General features: G+C 50.9%; 1 protein-coding gene across 2 annotated transcripts in view; it reads right to left on the bottom strand.

Annotated features, from left to right (window-relative positions):
* The window catches only part of VPS13A (vacuolar protein sorting 13 homolog A), a 2,196,319-nt gene that overhangs the window by 1,615,190 nt on the left and 558,382 nt on the right, over nucleotides 1-22,747 (bottom strand). For both annotated transcript variants that reach the window (XM_078675860.1, XM_078675861.1), the window contains exon 24: nucleotides 21,807-21,891. In XM_078675860.1, the coding sequence (XP_078531986.1) occupies nucleotides 21,807-21,891 (85 nt within the window). The remainder of the gene's footprint in view (nucleotides 1-21,806; nucleotides 21,892-22,747) is intronic.

Here is a 22,747-nt window from a genome sequence, read left to right on the forward strand (position 1 = left end):
ACAAGTTGTTATCAAAAAATAAAGTGTATTTATTTATAACAAGTCTACCCTGAACTCTTTATGAGTCAGGGAGCTAAGCACACAACAAAACTCTTACGAAAATACTTTAAGTCGCACAATTTACACAAATGCCCGAGGGGCACGAAAAACCATATACTCAGTAAGTGGAATGCGAACTTGCTAGCAGGTAAGTAATACTTTTCTAGACTCAGGAATCGCTAGGCCTACAATTCTAAACACTGGGATTAGATGCAGGAGGCCTGTGGACGTCGTGTGCAGAGTGGGAACTCTCACGCGTAAGGCGGGAAAAAGTCTATGGAGGCTAGCAGTTGCAAAGTTACTGTTCTCGGGCGAACCCGACTAGGTGGGTCGAAAACAAGAGTGGATCCGAACACTTAGGGTGTTGGACTATGCTGGAGCACCGGAGTACTCAGGTTACCTAGCCCAGGGGCTGCGGCTGCATAGGGTTGAAGTTGCGTCGGAAACCCTCGTTGAAGATCCAGGAGCCTGAAGAAAGAGTTGCTGGCAGGCGGCCAGTGAAGAAAGTTCGGAGTGATCCAAGCCTGGATCAGGGAAGAAGAACCCTGTAAGCAGAGGGGACCAAGTTCTGAATCACTAGCCAGTGATTTGAGTGGGCACCAGGATGGCACCGGACGAAGTCACCTCAGCCAGGTGAGTGGGCGCTGCTGGGCTCTGCAGTCTCTCGGACCAGGAGGCGTTGTCGGCGACCAGGATGGAGGTGCGAGCTGTCCCACGAAGGTTCTTGCTGTCGACGTCGCTGGACCCAGGATTTGGGCAACAAGTCTTGGCAAATGCAAGGCCCATGCGGTGGACCTAAAATGGCGTCTTGAGTGGAACAGGAGGGTCCAGGGTGCTCCTCTTTTGGAGGGGAGCAAGGGCTAGTCTGGAGCAACCAGACCAGCAGTGGTTGTCGTCGTGGAGCGTCGTGAGGGGGCCACTAGCCAACGGGCAAGCGACCTGGACAACGCGGTTGGCAGCAAAGAGCAGAAGGGCCCCACGCAGATCTCGTGGATGCAGGGGGGCTGAACTTCGGTGCTGGAGCTGCTCAGGGTCGGGGCTTCTCTTACCCCAAAGCACTCGGTCGAGGGTCACTCGGTGGTCGTGCTGGACAAGCGTCGTGCAGTTCTGAAGATGGCCGGTCCCTCGAGGTCTCGTCACACCCACGGATCACAGCTGGGCTGATGATGTAGGTTGAGGTCAGAGGTGCCAGGGAAGCCGGTTCTCGTCGTGCTGGAGCAGTCTTGATCCAGAGGAGAGACTGGCAACAAACCGCGATGCTTGGTTGGTGCCTGCTGCTGCAGGGTGACTACTCCTTAGTCACAAGGGAGAATCTTGGGAAGAAGTCTTGAGTTCCTTTCGTGGAAAGTAGTTTCAGGATTCAAAGATGATCTGATTTGGAAGGGGGCCAGGTCCTACCTTTATCCTGCAAAAAGGGGCTGGCACGCGACTAAGTCCTGCCCTATGGGTGGGACTAGGAGGGGGGTGGTTACACCCCTCTCCTTTGGCGGGCTTTCCCCAGATCAGGGGCTGGAGTGCCCCTGGAACTGGTTCCAGCCAGCCTATGCACAGTGAGCACCGGGGTGCCACTTGCAGTCACCTTCCTCTAAAGCCCTGCCTACCTAGGATACACAAAATCCTGTCTGGGACGGTGCTGGCACCGCCCCTGGCAGGAAACCCTTTGTCCTTGCCTCCTGGGCTGGGAGGACTCCCAGCAGCAGGAGGGCAGACTTGTGTCTCGGTGGCAGCATCCATTTTGTGGAGCTAAGGCTTTGATTTGATTTGATTTGATTTGAAAAGAATTTGTTGAGCGCGGCTAACACCATTAGGTTTCTTGGCGCTGTGCTGGGGCGTGATGGAAATAGATAGAAAGGAAACAAGATCTAAGGATACGAAATAGTAAAGAGAAAAGTTTTGAGAAGTGATCTAAAGCCAGAGTATGAGGGTGCTAGTCTAAGAGAAAGAGGAAGAGAGTTCCAGAAGGATGGGGCTAAAAGAGAGAACCTTAAGCCCCCGTGTTTTTTCCTCTTGAACCTGGGAGTGGATAGCAGGGCCATTTGGGACGAACGTAGGGTGCGGGACGGAGTATAAGAGCAGAGGAGAGAAGAGATAAAGGAGGGGCCTGAACCAGAGAGAGACTTATAGATGGTGCAGCCAAGCTTGAATTGACAGCGAGCAGAAACCGGCAGCCAATGAAGACTCTTAAGAGTGGGCGAACGTGCTGATCTCTGGGCTGGTGAAAAATCAGGCGAGCAGCCTGATTTTGTATCAGCTGGAGTCTTCTCTGCTGGTACTCAGGAATACCGACGTATAGCACGTTGGCATAGTCGAGTCGACTGATCACTAATGCCAAGATAGCCAACGTAAGCGCTTCGGTGGTAAGAAGGCGAGATATTTTCCGGAGTTTCCTGAGTTGGAAGTGGCTGGCGGACACCACTGCGCTGATCTGGGGGGTCATTGAGAGATCATTGCTGATAATGACACCCAGACTTTTGGCAGAGTGGACTGGAGAGGGAGGGCTACCAAGACTGGCAGGCCAGATGGACGGTTGCCATGGGTTGGAGGCTCCCCCGACAAGAATTAGTTCAGTCTTGTCGGGGTTGAGCTTCAGATGATTTAAGCTCATCCAGTCACTGATAAGACAGAGTGTATTTTGAAAAGTGGAGATGGAATCCTCAGAAGAATCAATGTTAAAAATCAGTTGAATATCATCCGCGTAGTTGAACGCAGTAACGTTCAACCCGCGGAGGGCACGGAGTAACGGGGCCAAATACAAATTAAAAAGAAGAGGGGATATTGAAGAGCCCTGAGGGACACCGCAGGACAACGCAACCTGAGTGGCGGAGAACTGAGACAGCCTGACAGCTTGATGTCGTCCCGTCAGAAAGGACTGGACCCAGTCAAGGGCGGTCCCTCGGATGCCGGCCTCCTCGACACGGTCGACCAGGATCCCATGGTCGACCGTGTCGAAAGCGGCCGATAGATCCAGAAGGACCAGGGCTTGTCGGATGTTAACATCAGCCCCTCTGCGCAGTTCATCCATCACGGAGAGAATGACAGCCTCCGTTGAGTGCGCAGGTCTAAACCCTGCTTGCTTAGGGTCCAGGACACACGAGTCCTCAATGAAGGAACTGAGTATGGAAGTCACGTGCGATTCCAGAACTTTGCTGAGGAAAGGGAGAAGGGATATAGGGCGGTAGTTGGTCAAGATAGAGGGGTCTGCTGAAGATTTTTTTAAAATGGCAACCACCTCCGCTTGTTTAAAAGAGCAGGGGACAGCCCCAGTGACCAAAGAGCTATTAATGAGGGCCAAGGGGGGCTCAGGACAGGAAGTGAAAGCTGCTCGAAGGACCAAGGGGGGGCAGCAATCACGAGGAGAACCAGAAGAAATTTTGTGCAGAAGTGAAAGAAAGGTAGTCATCGAAATGGGGGGAATGGAGGTGAGAGTGCGAGAGTTAGAGTATTTAGAGAACTCAGGGGTTGGGGAATGGACGGGTAAAGTTTGAGCAGCAATAGTAGCTTTAATTTTAGCTATTTTTCCGATAAAAAAAGCATTCAGGGAATCGCACAGAATTTGGGAGGGAAGTGGCCCTGGTGTAAGTCTAGCTGGGTTAGATAGTTCCTCCACGATGGCAAATATGTCTTTCGACTTATTTGTAGAATCCATAATTTTGGTGGAAAAATATGAGGATTTAGCAAGAGCTATAGCGATTTTATACTTTTTCAGAAGAGAGGCTTGGTCTGACTTTAACCGGGGTTACAGGTTACATACATGTCGTGTCCCTCTAGAAGGGTGGAATGCTAACCCCGTCGCCAGAATTGGCGAGGGGTTAGTATTCCAATTCGTATGACACCTTACTCGACATGTTTTGATAAAGCGATACCAGAGTTGGCATATAACCGCGAGGATTATAATGCACTTAAGAGTATATGGTATGCGATATCATGGAAACGGTTAAGGGATGGATCCCGAAAGCCGCAGACAGGCTCAGCTCATGCCAGAGCACTATCTCACACGATTCCAAGCACTCTGCCTTCAGGATTGTCAAGGCCTGCCATAGGAGTGACTGATAGGAGATCTGTGTGTCCATTTAGGTTTAGATATAGGAATACTATATCTACAGCAGAGGGTGAGTACACCACTCTGCCGCAGCTGTCAAGCAGCCAGTTGTGTCTGATTTAGTTAGTCAGCCCAGGGGTGGCATAATACATGCTGCAGCCCCTGGGAGACTTCTGGGTGCACCTCAGCCCTGGGTACAGGGACTTGAGAGGGCCCAGTGCCAATTCAGTACCTGGGTACAATTTGGAGTAGAGAGAACAGCTAGGCTGTGGGTCTGATTAGCAGGCCCACAGCCAGGGAAAGTCGTAAACCAGTGAAGCAAAAAGCAAAAATCTGGGTGATCATAGGATTGCAGACCCTACTCTCCTACATGACCCCCCCCCCCAAACTTTGGGACAATAAACTAACCTTGACCAGGTGAGTCTTCTTGCTCTAAGTGGAAATACCTGGAGAGCCCATCAGCATTGCCATGATCAGTACCAGGTCTGTGCTCCACTGTAAAATCCATCCCCTGTAGGGAAATGGACCACCTAAATAGTTTGGGGTTTTCACCCTTCATCTGACTTAGCCATAAGAGGGGCTTGTGGTCGGTCTGAACTGTGAAGTGAGTACCAAACAAGAAGAACCTCAGCTTCTTCAGGCCCAAACCACAGCAAAGGCCTCCCTCTCAATAGCTGACCAATTTTTCTCTCTGGGGGTCAGCCTTCTGCTAATGAAAGCAATTGGCTGGTCGTTACCATCAAAATTCAGCTGAGATAGAACAGCTCCCACACCCAACTCAGAAGCATCTGTTTGGACAATGAATGGTTTGGAGAAGTCTGGACTCTTTAGGATAGGTGCTGTGCACATGGCCTGCTTTAGGTCATCGAATGCTTTCTGACAGCTTGCTGTCCACTGAACTTTCTTTGGCATCTTTTTACTTGTCAGGTCATTAAGGGGGGTCACTATGGACCCATAATTTCTGACAAATTTCCTATAGTACCCAGTCAGGCCCAAGAAAGCTCGAACCTGAGTCTGGGTGATTGGAGGAGCCCAGTCCTTGATGGCCTGTATCTTACTCTCCAATGGCTGAACCTGTCCTCCACCTACAAGGTGGCCCAGGTATACAACCTGTGCCTGCCCTATCTGGCACTTAGTGGCCTTGATAGTGAGGCCTGCCTTTTGCAGGGCCTCTAACACTTTCCTCAGGTGGACCAGGTGATCCTCCCAGGTGGAGCTAAAGACAGCAATATCATCCAGATATGCTGCACAGAAGTCATCCATCCCAGTGAGAACTTGATTCACCAGCCTTTGGAAGGTGGCAGGTGCATTTTTCAACCCAAAGGGCATTACCACAAACTGATAATGTCCACCAGGGGTAGAAAATGCTGTCTTGGGCCTGGCTTCCTCAGCTAACCTGATTTGCCAATACCCAGCTGTCAGGTCAAATGTGCTTAAGTAGTTGGCAGAAGCCAATCTATCTATAAGTTCATCTGCCCTTGGTATTGGGTGGGCATCAGTCTTAGTGACTGCATTGAGGCCTCTGTAGTCTACGCAAAACCTCATCTCTCTCTTACCACCCTGGGTGTGAGGCTTTGGCACTAGAACTACTGGGCTAGCCCAAGGGCTATCTGAGGGCTCAATGACTCCCAGCTCCAACATTTTCTGCACTTTTGTCTTAATGCAGTCTCTGACATGATCAGGCTGTCTGTAGATTTTACTCTTGACAGGCAGACTGTCTCCAGTGTCCACTTCATGGGTACACCAATCAGTTTGACTGGGTGTCAGAGAGAACATATGTCTGAAGGATTGCAGAACTTGCCTGCAATCCTGTTGCTGATGTTCAGAGAGGCTGCCACAAAAGACAACACCATCTACTGATCCATCATCAGGATTCTGAGTGAGCAGGTCTGGGAGAGGGTCACTCTCTTCCTCCTGTCCCCCATCTGTGGCCATGAGCAAGCTCATGTCCTTCCTGTCGACATATGCCTTGAGCCTGTTCACATGGAGCACCCTGAGGGGGCTCCTGGGGGTTCCAAGGTCCACCAGGTAGGTGACCTCTCCCTTTTGCTCAATGATGGTGTGGGGCCCAGACCATTTGTCTTTGAGGGCTGCTGGGGCCACTGGCTCCAGTACCCACACCTTCTGTCCAGGCTGGTATACAGTCAGGACAGCCTTCTGGTCATGCCAAGCTTTTTGGAGTTCTTGGCTGGCCTCTAGGTTTTTAGATGCCTTCTCCATGTATTCAGCCATCCTGGAGTGGAGACCAAGTACATAGTCCACTATGTTGGTTGCAGGCTTTTTGAGAGGTCTCTCCCATCCTTCCTTCACCAAACACAGGGGTCCTCTTACAGGATGCCCATACAGAAGTTCAAAAGGGCTGTAGCCAACCCCCTTCTGTGGGACCTCTCTGTAAGCAAACAAGAGGCAGGGTATCAGGACATCCCATCTACGCCTGAGCTTTTCAGGTAGTCCATGAATCATCCCTTTGAGGGTCCTGTTGAATCTTTCAACAAGCCCATTGCACTGTGGATGATAGGGTGTGGTGAACTTGTAGTTAACACCACATTCCTTCCACATTGCAGTCAGATATCCTGACATGAAGTTTGCACCTCTGTCAGAAACAACCTCCTTAGGGAACCCACTCTGGAGAACACTCCAACTAGGGCCCTTGCCACTACAGGTGCTGTAGTGGTCCTAAGTGGAATAGCTTCAGGATACCTGGTGGCATGGTCCACCACCACCAGTATAAACTTGTGCCCTGATGCTGTCTGGGGTTCCATTGGACCAACAATGTCAATCCCCACCCTTTCAAAGGGAACCCCCACCACAGGTAGTGGTATGAGGGGGGCCTTTGTTGTGCCACCTGACTTACCACTGGCTTGGCAAGTGACACAGGAGCGACAAAACTCCTTGGTATTCTCATTCATGTGAGGCCAGTGAAAGTGTGAGACAAGTCTGTCCCAAGTCTTTGTCTGACCTAAGTGACCTGCAAGGGGAATCTCATGGGCCAAGGTGAGAAGGAAACCTCTCAGAGACAAGGGGATGACCAGCCTCCTGGTTGCACCAGGCTTGGGGTCTCTTGACTCAGAGTACAGGAGTCCATCTTCCCAGTATACCCTGTGGGTACCTGTGGCATTCCCTGCAGCCTCAGCAGCAGCCTGCTGTCTGAGGGGTTCAAGGGAAGGGCAGTCTAACTGTGCCTTCCCCAGGTCTTCTCTGGAGGGTCCCCCTGAGCCCAGAAACTCAACTTGATCAAGTTCAAGCTCTTTAGGCTCAGTTTCCCTCAGCTCTCTCAGATCAGCCTCCTCAGAGACTTGATCCTCAACCTGGGGCAAGGGGGAAGGCAAAGCCTTAACCCTACTGCTCTTCTTCTTGGAAGGTGTCTGGTCCATTCTTCCAGGATCCAGCACCTGTTCAGTGGGGCATCTTCTGGCCTGTGACCTAGTCACAGCAAGCACATGTGCTGGCAAGCCTAACATTTCCATGTGAGTCCTCTGCTCCACTTCTGACCATAGTGATGACTCCAAATCATTGCCCAACAAACAATCCACTGGGAGGTCTGAACTAACCACAACTTTCTTTTGGCCACTTACCCCTCCCCAGGAGAAAGCAACAATCGCCATACTATGACTGGTAGTGACGTTGCTGGCATTGGTCACCAGGAAATCTGTACCTGGCATGATCTGTCCAGGGTCCACAAAGTTAGGTGTCACCATGGTGACACTGGCACAAGTGTCCCTATAGGCCTGAGCCATTTTGCCATTTATTAAAGGTGTCTGCCTGTATTTGCCCAAAGTATTGGGACTTACATCAGGGGACATATCCATATCCCCTGTACAGACAAGGACAGCCTGAGTGAGTGTGCCAACTAAGTTGTCAGACTCCTCAGTTCCCAAGGTTAACCCAACTAATCCCTTGGGAGGTGCACTACCACTACTGACTGTACTAGGGGGTGCAGTTGCCTTAGGGGCTGTAGTGGTAGAGGTTTGCCCTCCTCTTTTGGTGCACTCACTAAACCAGTGAGACTTACTTTTACAGTACTGGCACCACCTTTTTGACTGGCCTTCTTGAGTCTTCTTTTTCTGCTGTGAAGCCTGACCCCCACCCTCTTTGGTTTGTTGGGGACCTGTTGAAGACTTCTGGTCATTTTGTTCACTCTTAGTATTACCCTTCTGGTCTGCTTTCTTCTGACCACCCTGGTTCTGGTTCTGGTTCTGCTTGATCCTTGTTCTGACCCATTTGTCTGCCTTCTTTCCCAATTCTTGGGGAGAGGTCAGATCTGAATCAACAAGGTGCTGGTGCAACAACTGGTTCTGACAATTATTTAAAATTTGTTCTCTCATCATCAGATTATACAATCCTGTGTAATCAGTAACCTTGCTACCCAGCAACCAGCCCTCCAAAGCCTAAGTGGCACTATCCACAAAGTCAGACCAGTCCTGAGACTGAGTTTTCTGGGTGTCTCTGAACAGCAACCTGTACTGCTCAGTGGTTAAACCAAACCCATCAACCAGTGTATTCTTCAGGACCTGGTAATTGTTAGCATCCTCCACTCTTGTAGTGAGGAGCTTATCTCTACCTTTGCCATCAAAGGAGAGCCACAGTATAGCTGCCCACTGACTCTGGGGAATGCCCTGCACAGTGCAGGCCCTCTCCAAAGCAGCCATCCATTTCTGGATGCCATCCCCTTGTTTAAAGGGGGGAACTATTTTTGTCCGGTGTTTAGTATCTAAACCCTTCTCTTTTTCTCTTGGGAGATTGCTGCCACCAGTGGGAACTATCCCACTTCATCTGCTGCTCTCTAGCAAAGGCAAGCTTTTCTTTGGCCAGGGCAAGTTCTTCCCTTTCAATCCTCAGAGTAGCCTGTCTCATCCTAGCTTCATGCTCCATTCTCTGAGGGGAAGTCAATCTCCTCTGGGGAGAGTTCCTTCTCCTCTGAGAAGAGGCATTAGAGTGCAGAGATCTATTGGAGTCCCTAGAAGGAGATCTATTTCTCCTAACTCCAAGGTTAGGCCTAATTAGGGTCAGTACTGGGGGTCCCCCAGATCCTTCCCCAAGTAGGTCTAAGTTGGCCCTAGTGAGTCTGCTGACTAACTCAGGACCCTTGTCTGCCTCATCCCCAGAGAGTTCCTCAAGATCCTCCTCCTCAAGTCCATTTTCAGTGTTAGGGAGGTCTGGATCACCAAGGTGCCCTTCTAAGGCTGGCATATTCCCATCTCCCTGAGATGCTTTCCTAGCATCATAAGTCTCTAAGAGACCTAACAGAAAGGGAGTGGTGGGGTTAGACCCCTGTTTCAATTTCCTGGAGGTACACAAGTGTCTCAACTCCTGGAAATTGAGAGCTGCATATCTTGAGCTGACCTGTGGAGGGTCAATCACCACAAGAGGGGTCCCTGAGGACTCTCCCTGGGTAGACATGCTTTTCTAGTGAGGTGTAAGTGGTGCACTTACCTACACTATATGTTTACCTACTGATCCCTTGCTAGAGTTGTAGTTTAGGGTGTGCTAGGCCCTAGGAGCTACAACAGCTGGTTCAGTAGAACTCAGAGTATTCTAAGCTTAGTTATATGTACCTTAGTACTTATGTGATCTTTCAAATGATATTCTTAGGATATGTGTGGTAAAACAACAGCAAGCTCAAATCCCAACCGCTGCTCACCAATGTGAGAAGTTGGCCTGATATGCAGTGCTCACTATTCTAGTGAACACTATGTATCAGTCCAAACAACCCTTATTGATGATTGGTTGTAAGTCAACCTGATAGACCAGCTATCCTAGTAGCATGGATACGAGCAGTCTAAGGCTAAGACTCTAGAGGGCGTGTTAAGCCAGCTGTTTTACCATCACATTACCCCTTGAACACCAAGTGAAAGGACACCACACAAGTTGTTATCAAAACATAAAGTGTATTTATTTATAACAAGTCTACCCTGAACTCTTTATGAGTCAGGGAGCTAAGCACACAACAAAACTCTTACGAAAATACTTTAAGTCGCACAATTTACACAAATGCCCGAGGGGCACGAAAAACCATATACTCAGTAAGTGGAATGCGAACTTGCTAGCAGGTAAGTAATACTTTTCTAGACTCAGGAATCGCTAGGCCTACAATTCTAAACACTGGGATTAGATGCAGGAGGCCTGTGGACGTCGTGTGCAGAGTGGGAACTCTCACGCGTAAGGCGGGAAAAAGTCTATGGAGGCTAGCAGTTGCAAAGTTACTGTTCTCGGGCGAACCCGACTAGGTGGGTCGAAAACAAGAGTGGATCCGAACACTTAGGGTGTTGGACTATGCTGGAGCACCGGAGTACTCAGGTTACCTAGCCCAGGGGCTGCGGCTGCATAGGGTTGAAGTTGCGTCGGAAACCCTTGTTGAAGATCCAGGAGCCTGAAGAAAGAGTTGCTGGCAGGCGGCCAGTGAAGAAAGTTCGGAGTGATCCAAGCCTGGATCAGGGAAGAAGAAACCTGTAAGCAGAGGGGACCAAGTTCTGAATCGCTCTTGCTGTCGACGTCGCTGGACCCAGGATTTGGGCAACAAGTCTTGGCAAATGCAAGGCCCACGCGGTGGACCTAAAATGGCGTCTTGAGTGGACCAGGAGGGTCCAGGGTGCTCCTCTTTTGGAGGGGAGCAAGGGCTAGTCTGGAGCAACCAGACCAGCAGTGGTTGTCGTCGTGGAGCGTCGTGAGGGGGCCACTAGCCAACGGGCAAGCGACCTGGACAACGCGGTTGGCAGCAAAGAGCAGAAGGGCCCCACGCAGATCTCGTGGATGCAGGGGGGCTGAACTTCGGTGCTGGAGCTGCTTAGGGTCGGGGCTTCTCTTACCCCAAAGCACTCGGTCGAGGGTCACTCGGTGGTCGTGCTGGACAAGCGTCGTGCAGTTCTGAAGATGGCCGGTCCCTCGAGGTCTCGTCACACCCACGGATCACAGCTGGGCTGATGATGTAGGTTGAGGTCAGAGGTGCCAGGGAAGCCGGTTCTCGTCGTGCTGGAGCAGTCTTGATCCGGAGGAGAGACTGGCAACAAACCGCGATGCTTGGTTGGTGCCTGCTGCTGCAGGGTAACTACTCCTTAGTCACAAGGGAGAATCTTGGGAAGAAGTCTTGAGTTCCTTTCGTGGAAAGTAGTTTCAGGATTCAAAGATGATCTGATTTGGAAGGGGGCCAGGTCCTACCTTTATCCTGCAAAAAGGGGCTGGCACGCGACTAAGTCCTGCCCTATGGGTGGGACTAGGAGGGGGGTGGTTACACCCCTCTCCTTTGGCGGGCTTTCCCCAGATCAGGGGCTGGAGTGCCCCTGGAACTGGTTCCCGCCGGCCTATGCACAGTGAGCACCGGGGTGCCACTTGCAGTCACCTTCCTCTAAAGCCCTGCCTACCTAGGATACACAAAATCCTGTCTGGGACGGTGCTGGCACCGCCCCTGGCAGGAAACCCTTTGTCCTTCCCTCCTGGGCTGGGAGGACTCCCAGCAGCAGGAGGGCAGACTTGTGTCTCGGTGGCAGCATCCATTTTGTGGAGCTAAGGCTCGGTCTGACTTAAACCGGGGTTACAGGTTACATACATGTCGTGTCCCTCTAGAAGGGTGGAATGCTAACCCCGTCGCCAGAATTGGCGAGGGGTTAGTATTCCAATTCGTATGACACCTTACTCGACATGTTTTGATAAAGCGATACCAGAGTTGGCATATAACCGCGAGGATTATAATGCACTTAAGAGTATATGGTATGCGATATCATGGAAACGGTTAAGGGATGGATCCCGAAATCCGCAGACAGGCTCAGCTCATGCCAGAGCACTATCTCACACGATTCCAAGCACTCTGCCTTCAGGATTGTCAAGGCCTGCCATAGGAGTGACTGATAGGAGATCTGTGTGTCCATTTAGGTTTAGATATAGGAATACTATATCTACAGCAGAGGGTGAGTACACCACTCTGCCCCAGCTGTCAAGCAGCCAGTGGTGTCTGATTTAGTTAGTCAGCCCAGGGGTGGCATAATACATGCTGCAGCCCCTGGGAGACTTCTGGGTGCACCTCAGCACTGGGTACAGGGACTTGAGAGGGCCCAGTGCCAATTCAGTACCTGGGTACAATTTGGAGTAGAGAGAACAGCTAGCCTGTGGGTCTGATTAGCAGGCCCACAGCCGGGGAAAGTCGTAAACCAGTGAAGCAAAAAGCAAAAATCTGGGTGATCATAGGATTGCAGACCCTACTCTCCTACATGCCCTCTGCTAACACCTCGATTGCCTGAGTGACGAAAAGTGTTCCCTCTAAATTGTTGTGACTGGAGAGCCCCCATGGACTTGGCAGTCTCGGTATCTTTTTTGATCTTCTCCAGGGTGGTGTCCACCTCTGGACCAAATAACCTGTCTGGATTAACGGGCTGGTTGAGGATAGTAGTCTGTATCTCTGGCTTGAATCCCGAGATGTGGAGCCATGCCTGACGCCCCAACATTGCACTAGTGTTGATTGCTCTCGCTGCCGTGTCCGCAACGTCTAGCGCACACTTTATAGCAGCGTTGGAGATGAGCTTACCCTCCTGGATAAGCATTTCAGCTCCCTCTTTAAACTGGTCTGGAAGGTGTTGCAACAGCTGCTCTAGGGTGTCATAGTGTGCCCTATCGTATCTGGCCAACAGAGCCTGCGTGTTTGAAATGCGCCAGATGTTGGCCGCCTGAGCCGCTACCCTCTTCCCAGATGCCTCTAGCACTTTTGACTCTTTGTCTGGGGGAGGAGCTTCACCCGTGGTTTGTGAGTTTGCCCTCTTGCGGGCATTAGAGACCACCAAAGAGTCCAAAGGCAACTGGCCCCTTATGTAGGTCGGGTCGCCAGGTGCCGGTCTGTATTTCTTCTCTATTCTTGGGTTGACAACCCTTGATCTTGTGGGTTCCTTGAAAATGTCTGCCGCATGCTTAAGGACCCCTTTCAACATTGGGAGAGTCTTGACAGTTTTTTCAGCAGTAGAGAAAGTGTCAAAAAGGAAGTCCACCTCCACGGGGTCAGCATGCATTTCCACTTTATGGTTTGTAGCTGCCCTTTCAATCAAGGCATTAAATGCCGCAGAATCTTCAGTGGGAGACGGCTTGACGTTATAAACCTGAGGATCATGGACCGTTTGCTGGTCCCCTTGATCACCTGTGTCCATCCATGAGTCCTGTTGCTCATCAGGCTCTGTATTTGCAGGAAAATTGTACTCCTCATCCTGCTCCCCTTCATCCCCATCAGAGTATGTGGGTGAAGGTGTTGCACTCCTCCTAGGCTGTGGAAGAATCTGTTCAACCAGAACTGGTGTTTCTGGTGCAGGTTTCTTGCGTTTTAGAGGAATTGTAAACGACTGCAAAGGCTGTGAAGTTATTTTCCTCTTGTAGAGCGTGAGCTTCCCGGTGTCGGCATCGATGAAATGCTCCGACCGTTCTTCAATTAAAGGATGTCGATGACTCAAAGTCCCAGCCGGGTGAGTTGACTTCGACACAGTGTCCTTGGGCACCGACTTTGGAGCAAAGGCCTTCGGCGCCACCTTAGGCGGTAACGTGTAGAGGATCTGCGTCGAGGTGGTTTTCGGTGGGTCAGCCGGCTTCGGTGCGGAAGGAGTCTTCGGTTCCGATGCCAAAGCCTTGTCCTTAAGTCGCTTGAGGGAGTCCGAGACCTGCTTCGTAAATGAAGCGGATGGTTTCGTCGACCCGACCGATGTCTTCAGTCCGCCCCCAGGGGAAGACCCGAGCGTCGATGACTTCTGTTTGTCTGTTCGAGGCGCAGGAGCACCCTTGACCGGTGCGCTTCGATCACTGTCCTCGGCCGCAGACGTCGATGCCGACGGCTTCGGATCGACAGGTTTTCCTTGTGGTGTCATGACCCCAGACCTTGGCTCTGCGCCCTTGACTGACTTTGCCTCGACGGGCCCCTTGGTCTTCGGCTCGACAGACTTTCCCGCTGTAGGCTCGACAGCCTTCTTGGATGTTGGCCTGTCCGCCTTGGTTGACACTGGCTCGCCGGCCGTCTTCGAGCTTGGCTCTTTGACCACCTTCGGCACCTTTGCCTGGTCAACAGTTTTCATTGGCTTGGAGGCCCCCGAAGACGACGGCGTCGATGTTGGAGCAGACGTCTTCGGTTTCGATGGCGTGTCGGCCATCTTTGGTTTCGTCGATACCGAGGGTTTCAGTTTCGGTTTCGATTTCAATAATGGCGGCTCCGCGGAGGTGTCCGTAGCCGGGCCGGAAGGCGGGCCGTGGATCGAGGTGTAAGGTCTTGGGTAAGGCCGTGTGGCGATCCCGTGACCTGAGCCTTTGTAAGAGTACGAACGGGGCATAGCTCTTCCTCTGAGCTATCTTCCATGGCCCCATATGCTTCTTCGTCGTCCCCTACCTTCTCGACGATTTCCTCTATTTCTGGGCTTTGGACGTCCGCTCCGTAGTCGGACTCGACCTCCACCGGTGTAGGTGAAATCTGCAGGTGACTCACTTGCTCGTCTGCTTCGGGGTCGTCGAAGATGTCCACTGGTGCCGGAGCCGATCTCTGGGCCTCGAGGCGCGCCACGCGCCGAAGCTTGATCGTCTTCTTCGATCGAAATCTTGAACAGGCCATACAGCTGGCCTCGTCGTGGTCCGGCGACAGGCACTTGTTGCACACAGGATGGACGTCAATGTGTGGGTACTTGGATCCACACACAGGACAGTTCTTGAACGGACTCCGTTCCATGCCGTCGAAGTCTTGCTGCGTCGACCGGGCCTCGATCACCGAAGAGTCACACGACCCCCCGGATATCCGACTCCACGAGTTGGAAGATATACGGGACCGAACGCGAACAATACCGACGGTGCAAAGAAGGCCTTTTGGCCTTTAAAAAGTTCTATAACGATTCCGAACAGGAGACGTCGAAATCACATCCGAACCCAATGGCGGAAAAAAACAATCTGGGGATGGAGTCAATGCCCATGCGCACTGTAGTCCAGGGGAGGAGCCACCTATCTCGTGATACTTCGAAGACTCTTCCAGGACAACAATGTGCAATCATCCGGACCCAACACTAGGCGGCGATCTATGCTATAGATATGAATTTAGCAGCCCACATGCCTCGAACAGAGGGCTTAGACGAAAGAGCCTTGAAGCTCACTCACTCTGCGAGCAGAGGTGATGGCAACAAGAAAGGCAGTCTTAAGAGTGAGAAGCTTAAGAGGACAATTGTGAAGAGGCTCGAAGGGAGCGTACCTAAGGTACCTCAAAACAAGGTTCATGTCCTACTAAAGCATTATGAAAGGAGAAGGAAGAAAGAGATGAATATTACCTTTAAAGAACCTACTTACAATAGGGGACATGAGCAAAGAAGGCTGATCTGGTAGCGTAGAAAAGCAGAAATGGGTGCCAGGTAGCCTTTAAGAGTGCTTAGAGCAGAGCCCTGCTGATCCAAAGAAAGAAGGAACAAAAGAACCGCAGAAAGGGGGATCCAAAGCCTTTGCTATGCACCATGCCACAAACCTGTACCATTGACAGGTGTATATCGTCATAGTGGAGGGATGCCTGGCTGACAAGATGACATCACAGTCTTCGGAAGGAAGGTCAAAAGCTGTCAACTGTTGCTGCTCAATCTCCACACAAGGAGGGGGAGGCTGGACAGGTTCGGGTGGAGGACCATCTGCTGCTGCTGCAACAGAAGATCAACCCGCCCCAAAAGGACAGTCTGATCGGAGGATCGATGGCCATGCTCAGGAGCTCGGGGTACCAGACTCTTCGTGCCCAGTCCGGAGTAACAAGAATGTCTTGGGCCCAGTCGCGCTTGATCTTCTTCAGCACTTGGGCAGAAGTGGTACAGGCGGAAAGGAGTACAGGAGGCAGCAGCTCCACTTGTGACGAAAAGCATCGCCGAGCGAGTGCCGCCTTGGAAACTCCAACGAGCAGAACTGATGACAATGCGCGTTCTCTTCGGTGGCGAACAGATATAACCAAGGCTCTCCCCACTGCTGAAAGAGACCTTGCACCACCTCTGAGTGAAGACGCCCTTCGTGATCCACCAGTCACCGGCTGCTGGGTTCGTCCGCCCTGGCGTTCAGAGAACCTGCCAGGTGTTGAACCACCAGGGTAATGCCCTGATGTTCCAGCCATGTCCAAAGGCGAAGAGCCTCTTGGCAAAGTGTCCACGACCCCACCCCGCCCGGTTTGTTCCAGTACCAGATGGCAGTGGTGTTGTCCGTGAACACCTGCACTGCCATTCCCTTGAGAAGGGTAAGGAATGCCTTCAGTGCCAAGCGAATCGCCCTAAAGCTCCAGCAGGTTGATATGGAGCCCAGACTCCGCCGGAGACCAGACTCCTCTGATCTACGCCTCTCCCAGGTAGCCGCCCCATCACATAAGTGATGCATCAGTCACCACCGTGAGGTCTGGTTTGGTAAGAGAGAGAAATCTGCCTCTGACCCAATCCTGGTTCGTTAACCACCACAGCAGTTGTTGGACAGGTCTCTACAAGATAAGGACGTAGTCGGAAAGATTCCGCTGATGCTGCGCCCACTGGAACTTCAGGTCCCACTGCAGAGCCCGCATATGCCATCTGGTATGATCCATCAGCAGGATGAAGGAGGCCATGAGGCTCAGCAGCCTCAAGGTAATTCTCACCGAAATTCAGGATAGAGGCTGAAACATGGGTATCATAGCCCAAATATCCCGGACTCGCTGCTCGGGAGGATAGACCTGAAACTGCACTGTGTCTAGAACAGCTCCGATGAAAGGGAGTGACTGAGAGTGAGTCAGGTGTAACTTCGGCACATTGATAGTGAACCCCAGCGACAGCAGGAGATCCGCCATAGTCTGGAGGTGGGAGACAACAGCCTGGGGCGAGCCCGCCTTCAACAGTCAGTCGTTGAGCTAGAGGAAGACTGGAACCCCTGATCTGCGCAGATGAGCTGCGGCCACCACCATCACCTTCAAGAACACCCAAGGGGTACTGGTAAGGACGGTGGCTGGACTGGGTCGAACGTAGCCACAAAAGGCAGACTGTGGTGGGCGGGAGGACGCAGCGAGGCCCATGGATCTGGCTGTAACCCGAGAATCCTCAAAGCGCTCCAGCACCGAATCTGCATTGTCACCAAAAAGGCGACGGCCATGTCCAGCAAGTTTAACTGATCATCCCTTGAAAAACCAGACATCCTCAACCAGGCGTAGCGGCGAAGTGCTACCGATGTGGCAATCGTTCTGCCCAGAGAGTCGGTGGTTTCCAGTGGACAGCGGGTTGTGAATTTTGCTGCATCTCTCCTATCTGCTACTACCTCGGAAAGAACGGCTCGGGCCTCCTACCCGGCACTGAGACAGCACTTGCGCAACCATATCCCAGACTGTATGGGTATAGCGGCCCAAGAGGCATGCAGTGTTCACAGACCGCAGCGCCAAGCTGGAGGAAGAGAACATGCGCTTCCCAAGATGATGCAGCTTCTTGGATTCCCTATCTGGGGCTGCTGAAGGGAATGCGCCCTTGGAAGAAGAGGCTTGGACTACCAAGCTCGCGGGGGGAGGGTGTTGGGTAGGGAAATGGGATCGCTCAGAACCAGGTAGTGGCGGCGGGCAATTGTCCATTCCACAGGAACCCCTGTGCTGGGCTTGGACCAAATGCTCAGAAGGACGTCCTTGAGGGCTTCATTTAAGGGCAATAGGGGTTCAGAGGCAGTTGCCACTGGTTGAAGCACTTCTGTCAGGAGGTTAGTCCTGACTGCCACTGTGGGGAGCTCCAGGCCAAAAGCCTCGGCTGTCCTACGCACACCACTGAATAGGACGCTGCCTGCCAAGATCTTGGGAGGGATCCAGACCACTGGCGTCTTCCAAGTCCTCTCTCTAGTCCGGTTCATCTAGCTGGTCTGTAAAAGGGTCCACTGACCCCTCCAAGTCTTCATCACCACCCTCAGGTTGATCGGGATCAACCTGAGATGAACAAGGGAACAAAAGTACATTCAGGCGTCAGAAGTGACGTGGAACCGGTTCCGGGTCCTTCTCAGGGATGAGGATTGGGACGGCATCAACCGGGAGCATGGCCTGTGCCGGGATCGGCGCCAGGGAAGGTCAAGTAAGGTCGACGGGAGTCGATCCGGATCCAGGCCTGGATCCATGGGGAGCGCACAGTGCTGGAGCCGCGGATTTCAAAAGCCTAGGGCCCCCAACCATCTCTGCGGGGCCCGAAGATGCACCAGCGGAGTTGTGCTGCACAAACACATAGTGGAGGGCTTCGTAAAACGTACGAAGCTGGGTTGGGGATGCCCCAGCTCAGAGAAAGGGGGATACTTGGAGTCATCCCTGAGTCAGGCACCGGAAATTAAGCCTTAGAGCGACGACGCTCCAGGTCCCGCGTCACATCAGCTGACCGACGGGGGGAGGTGCTTCTTCGGCTTCTTATTGTGCTTCAACTTACCCAAGGGGCGCAGAGACTCACACGAGGTGTGTCTCGAGACCTTCCCTGTAGGAAGGTGGATACCTGACTATGGTTACCCCAGATTTTTTGCCTTGTGTTTAGCTGGTTTTCGACTTAGTTGGCCTGGGATCCTGCTAATCAGGGTCCCAGGCTACCTGTCTCTCTGTAAAATGGACTCCATGTACCTTAGGTACATCTCCAATTGGGAATTGTGTCACCTTGTGAGCCCCTGTACAGTGTACTATAGGTACCCAGGGCATAGGTGCATCCAAGGCCTACCAGGGGCTGCAGCATGTATTATGCCATCCCTGGCTGGCCACTCAAACTGACACAACTGGCTGATCACTCAGCTAGGGCAAGGTTGTGTAATCACCCCTTGCTTAGGTATAGTATTCCTATATCTACCCTTATATATATAGACACACAGTAACCTATAAGTCACTCCTATGGCAGGCCTTAACAATCCTGGAGGCAGAGTGCTTGGTTATGTGTGAGATGGTGCTCTAGCATGAGCTGAGCCTGTCTGCAGCTTGTGGAACCATGTCCTTATAGCTGTTCTATGATATCGCCATACCATATACTCTTAAGTGCATTATAATCCTCGCGGCTGAATGCTAACTTTGGTTTGGCTTTATCTAAACATGTCGTGTAAGGTGTCATACGCTTTGGAATACTACCCCCCTCGCAAATTCTGGCGACGGGGGTAGCATTCCACCCTTCTAGAGGGAGAAGACATGTTGTTGCTGACTATCCCGGTTAAAGTTAACCAGAGCCCCAGCGTCACAAAATGGACGCTGCTGCCACAGACACAAGTCTGACTCCTGCTGCTGGGAGTCCTTCCAGTCACGGAGGTTTGGACAATAGGTTTCCTGCCTGGAGAGGTGCGAGCACCACCCCAGACAGGACTTTGTGTATTGGGACAGGGAGGGCTGAATAGAATGAGACACTGCCTGGGGCACACTAGGTGCTCCATGCATACCCCAGTTCAAACCGGTTGCTGGGGCACTCCAGCCCCAGCTCTGGAGCGAAACTGGACAAAGGGCCTTCCTGGTCCCACCCATAGGAGTGACCTAGGAACGAATCCAGCCCCTTTTAGCTGTATAAAGGTAGGAGCTGTGTCCCTAGACTTTAGATTTGATCCTGAACTGAAACTTGAACGAAACTCTGGACCTTCGACATTCTGCTGAAGCTGAAAACTGAAGAATCTCCCTTGTGGCCAAGGAGTGACCACCCTGGGCAACCAGGCACCATCCAGCAAATCAACGGCTTGCTTTGTCGACGCTCCCGCCGGGACCGGAGCACAGAGCCTGACAAGACCCAAACTTCCAGACCTCTCTGACCCTCTCTTCACGTCTGCAGCATAGCTGAGATCCCTGGAGGTGACGAGACACGTGGGACCGGCCATATTGAAAAGTCCACGACTTGCTAACTGTACAGCTCCTGAGGTATCCTTGAAGCTGTGCACTGGGGATTGAGAAGCCCCGAATCCGAGCTCCACCAGCACCGAAGATCAGCCCTCCACGAGTTCTGCGTGGGGCCCTTCTGCTTGTGTTCTGCTCGACGCGTTGTCCGGTTGCTGGCCCGTTGGCTAGTAGCATCTGTGACGACAATCCTTTTGAATCACCTCGCTGGTCTGGTTGCTCCAGACTGGCCCTTGCCTCCCTGCAAAGGTGAGGCACCTCAGACCCTCCTGGTCTGCACCAGAAGCCTTTTGTGTATCCTGCGTGGGTTGCCTTTGCTTAGGCTTGTTGGCTCCAATCTGGAAGTCGACCCCTCCATCTGCGAGAACCGTCGTGGGACAGCTCCTCTCCAGCACCTGGTCGTCCTCGACGCCTCCTGGTCCGCGTGGCTGCAAAGACAAGCTTCACGACAGCACCTGATTGCTCCTCGACGACGTCTGGTTCCTTCCTGGTTCCACCCGGTCACTGGCTAGTGACCTAGACTCTGTCCCCTCTGCTTTCAGGTCTTCTTCATCTTCGATCCACTCTTGGATCCACCCGGACATCTTCCTCCTGGTCGCCTGCAGCATCTTTCTTCACAGGCTCCATAGACTTCAACGACAAAACCCGACACATCTTCACACCTATGCATCCGCTTCCTGTGGGTGAGGTAACGCGAGTACTTCGGTGCTCCTAAGGGTATTGACTATCCAAGTGTCTAGGTTTTTAGTTGTTTCCTTCTAGCTAGACCGGAAGTGTCCTGAAGCCTTCTTTTTCTAAACTCTAAGTTCCCATTGACTTAACATTGACTCTCGCGTGAGTGTACTGACACTGCACGCACCGCCTGTGGGCCTCCTACTCCTAATCTAAGGTTCAGATAGTGTAGCCCCAGCGATTCTCTAGGCCCTAGGCCTTTCCTTTTCACGAGTCGTGGTTCTTATACCACTTATTTAGTATATGGTTTTACGCGCCCCTAGGGCCTAACTGTAAATTGTGCTATTTAAAGTATTTCTAAGAGTAACTTGTTATGTGCTTTGGCCTCTGATCTCATAAAGAGTTCAGAGGAGTGTGTTAATAAATAAATACATATATATTTTATATATATCCTGTGTGGTGTCCTTTCATTTGGTATTCAAGGGGTTACATATGGTAAAACAGCTGGCTTTACACGCCCTCAAGAGTCTTTTAGCCTAAGACTGTTCTCTCCACGCTACCACTAGGATAGCTGGTCTATAAGGTTAACTTACAACCATCACCATAAGGGTTGTTTGGACTGGTGCAAGGTGTTCACTAGAATAGTGAACATCATATACCAGGACAACTTCTCACATTCCCCTCGAGCGAGACCAGGAATGACGCAGAGCCAACTGCCGGGCCTCCGAGACCTTTCAGGACCACTCCAGCAAAGACTTCAGATTCATGGCCTGACAGTCGGAGCACGACTTCGGGTCGTGGTCGCGTTCCAGGCACCAGAGGCACATGAGGCGCGGATCTGTCACGGACATCAGCTTGTGACACGAGTCGCAAGGCTTGAACCCAGCCGACATGCAGGGGATAATGCTTAATTATGTGGGTTTTATTTCTCCTATGGCCCACTGTTTTTCATATAATTGCTGGGCTATAATTACCCCTGTATTTGGGCTCTCTCTTTTTAAAAGCAGTGTCTTTTTATGATCAAGTGCAGTCATGCATATATTCCAGTAAGTTTATTAAAATCTGAAAATTAATTGTGTATTACATCCTTTCTCCTTTAAATATTTTTTCATGTATTGAGGGTTTCCAAGCAATCCCAACACTGTCCAAACGTTATTTATTATGTCCAGTTCGTTCTTGATACTAAGTTATCAAAGTGTCAATGGACCAGAAATATATTTTCTTTTAATATTACACTTAATCTAAAGGGAAGGTCAAATATTAGGTTTTTACCTGATTCAATGGATGAAGGTAGCTCTATGAGGACATGACGTCTGGCTACCCCTTGTGGTGTACCAAGTAGAGATGATTTCTGTGTCTGTAAAGGATACAAGAAACACATTATGCATTTAACTGAAAAAGAGGAACAAACAATGAACTAATGATATAGCTAACTGTGGTTCTGATGAATATGTGTAAGAATAATTATTACAGATTATTCTATCACTACTGATATACCTTATGGGTAATAGAAGAGCAAATGAAAGTCTAGTTCAAAGCACCAACCAACAAGATTAGTTAGCAGCCTATAGTACCTCTAGAATATATTCACACACCAAAAATACTGTTCTTAACTAAGTACTAATATTTCCAATGAAGCTCTGCAATATCATAGAGTCAAAGGGAGCACAACATGTAGTTTCAGTAGGACTCAAATGAGGCAAAAGAAGACTACTCTGTGTTCATTTGAGAACAGCAATCCAGATTACCTCCTCCATCCAGTAAAACGACAGACAAAGCTAAATATAAATATGCACGTTAAAAAGCAGAGCTATCTTTGTTCAGACTGGAACAACCAAATCAACGGACAGTAAATGCTACAATGAAGTTGACACCAGAAGTATATAATGAAAACCCCAGGCCTAACAAACAATGATGATACCACAGAAAGGAGAAGCAAGAATATACCATAACGTCCAAGATGCACATTGTGGCATTTGGGTAAATTTGTAGAAAATGATTCTACTTGGATCTTAAAAAATATGTTTTGATTAAAAAAAGAAGCAAACAATTTACCATCAGGTAGGGAATTGCTTAAACCTTTGTACTCTCTCCCACACTACATTGTTAAGTGGGTCGTTTTGGTGTCTTTAGAGCAGTTTCTGCACCTCTGGGTGGCTAATTAAACATTGATTCTGTGTGATGTATGTACTGGACCATTGGACATTCAGAGG

The sequence above is a fragment of the Lissotriton helveticus genome, chromosome 2_1 (assembly GCF_964261635.1).
Source record: "Lissotriton helveticus chromosome 2_1, aLisHel1.1, whole genome shotgun sequence".
Classification (NCBI taxonomy): domain Eukaryota; kingdom Metazoa; phylum Chordata; class Amphibia; order Caudata; family Salamandridae; genus Lissotriton; species Lissotriton helveticus.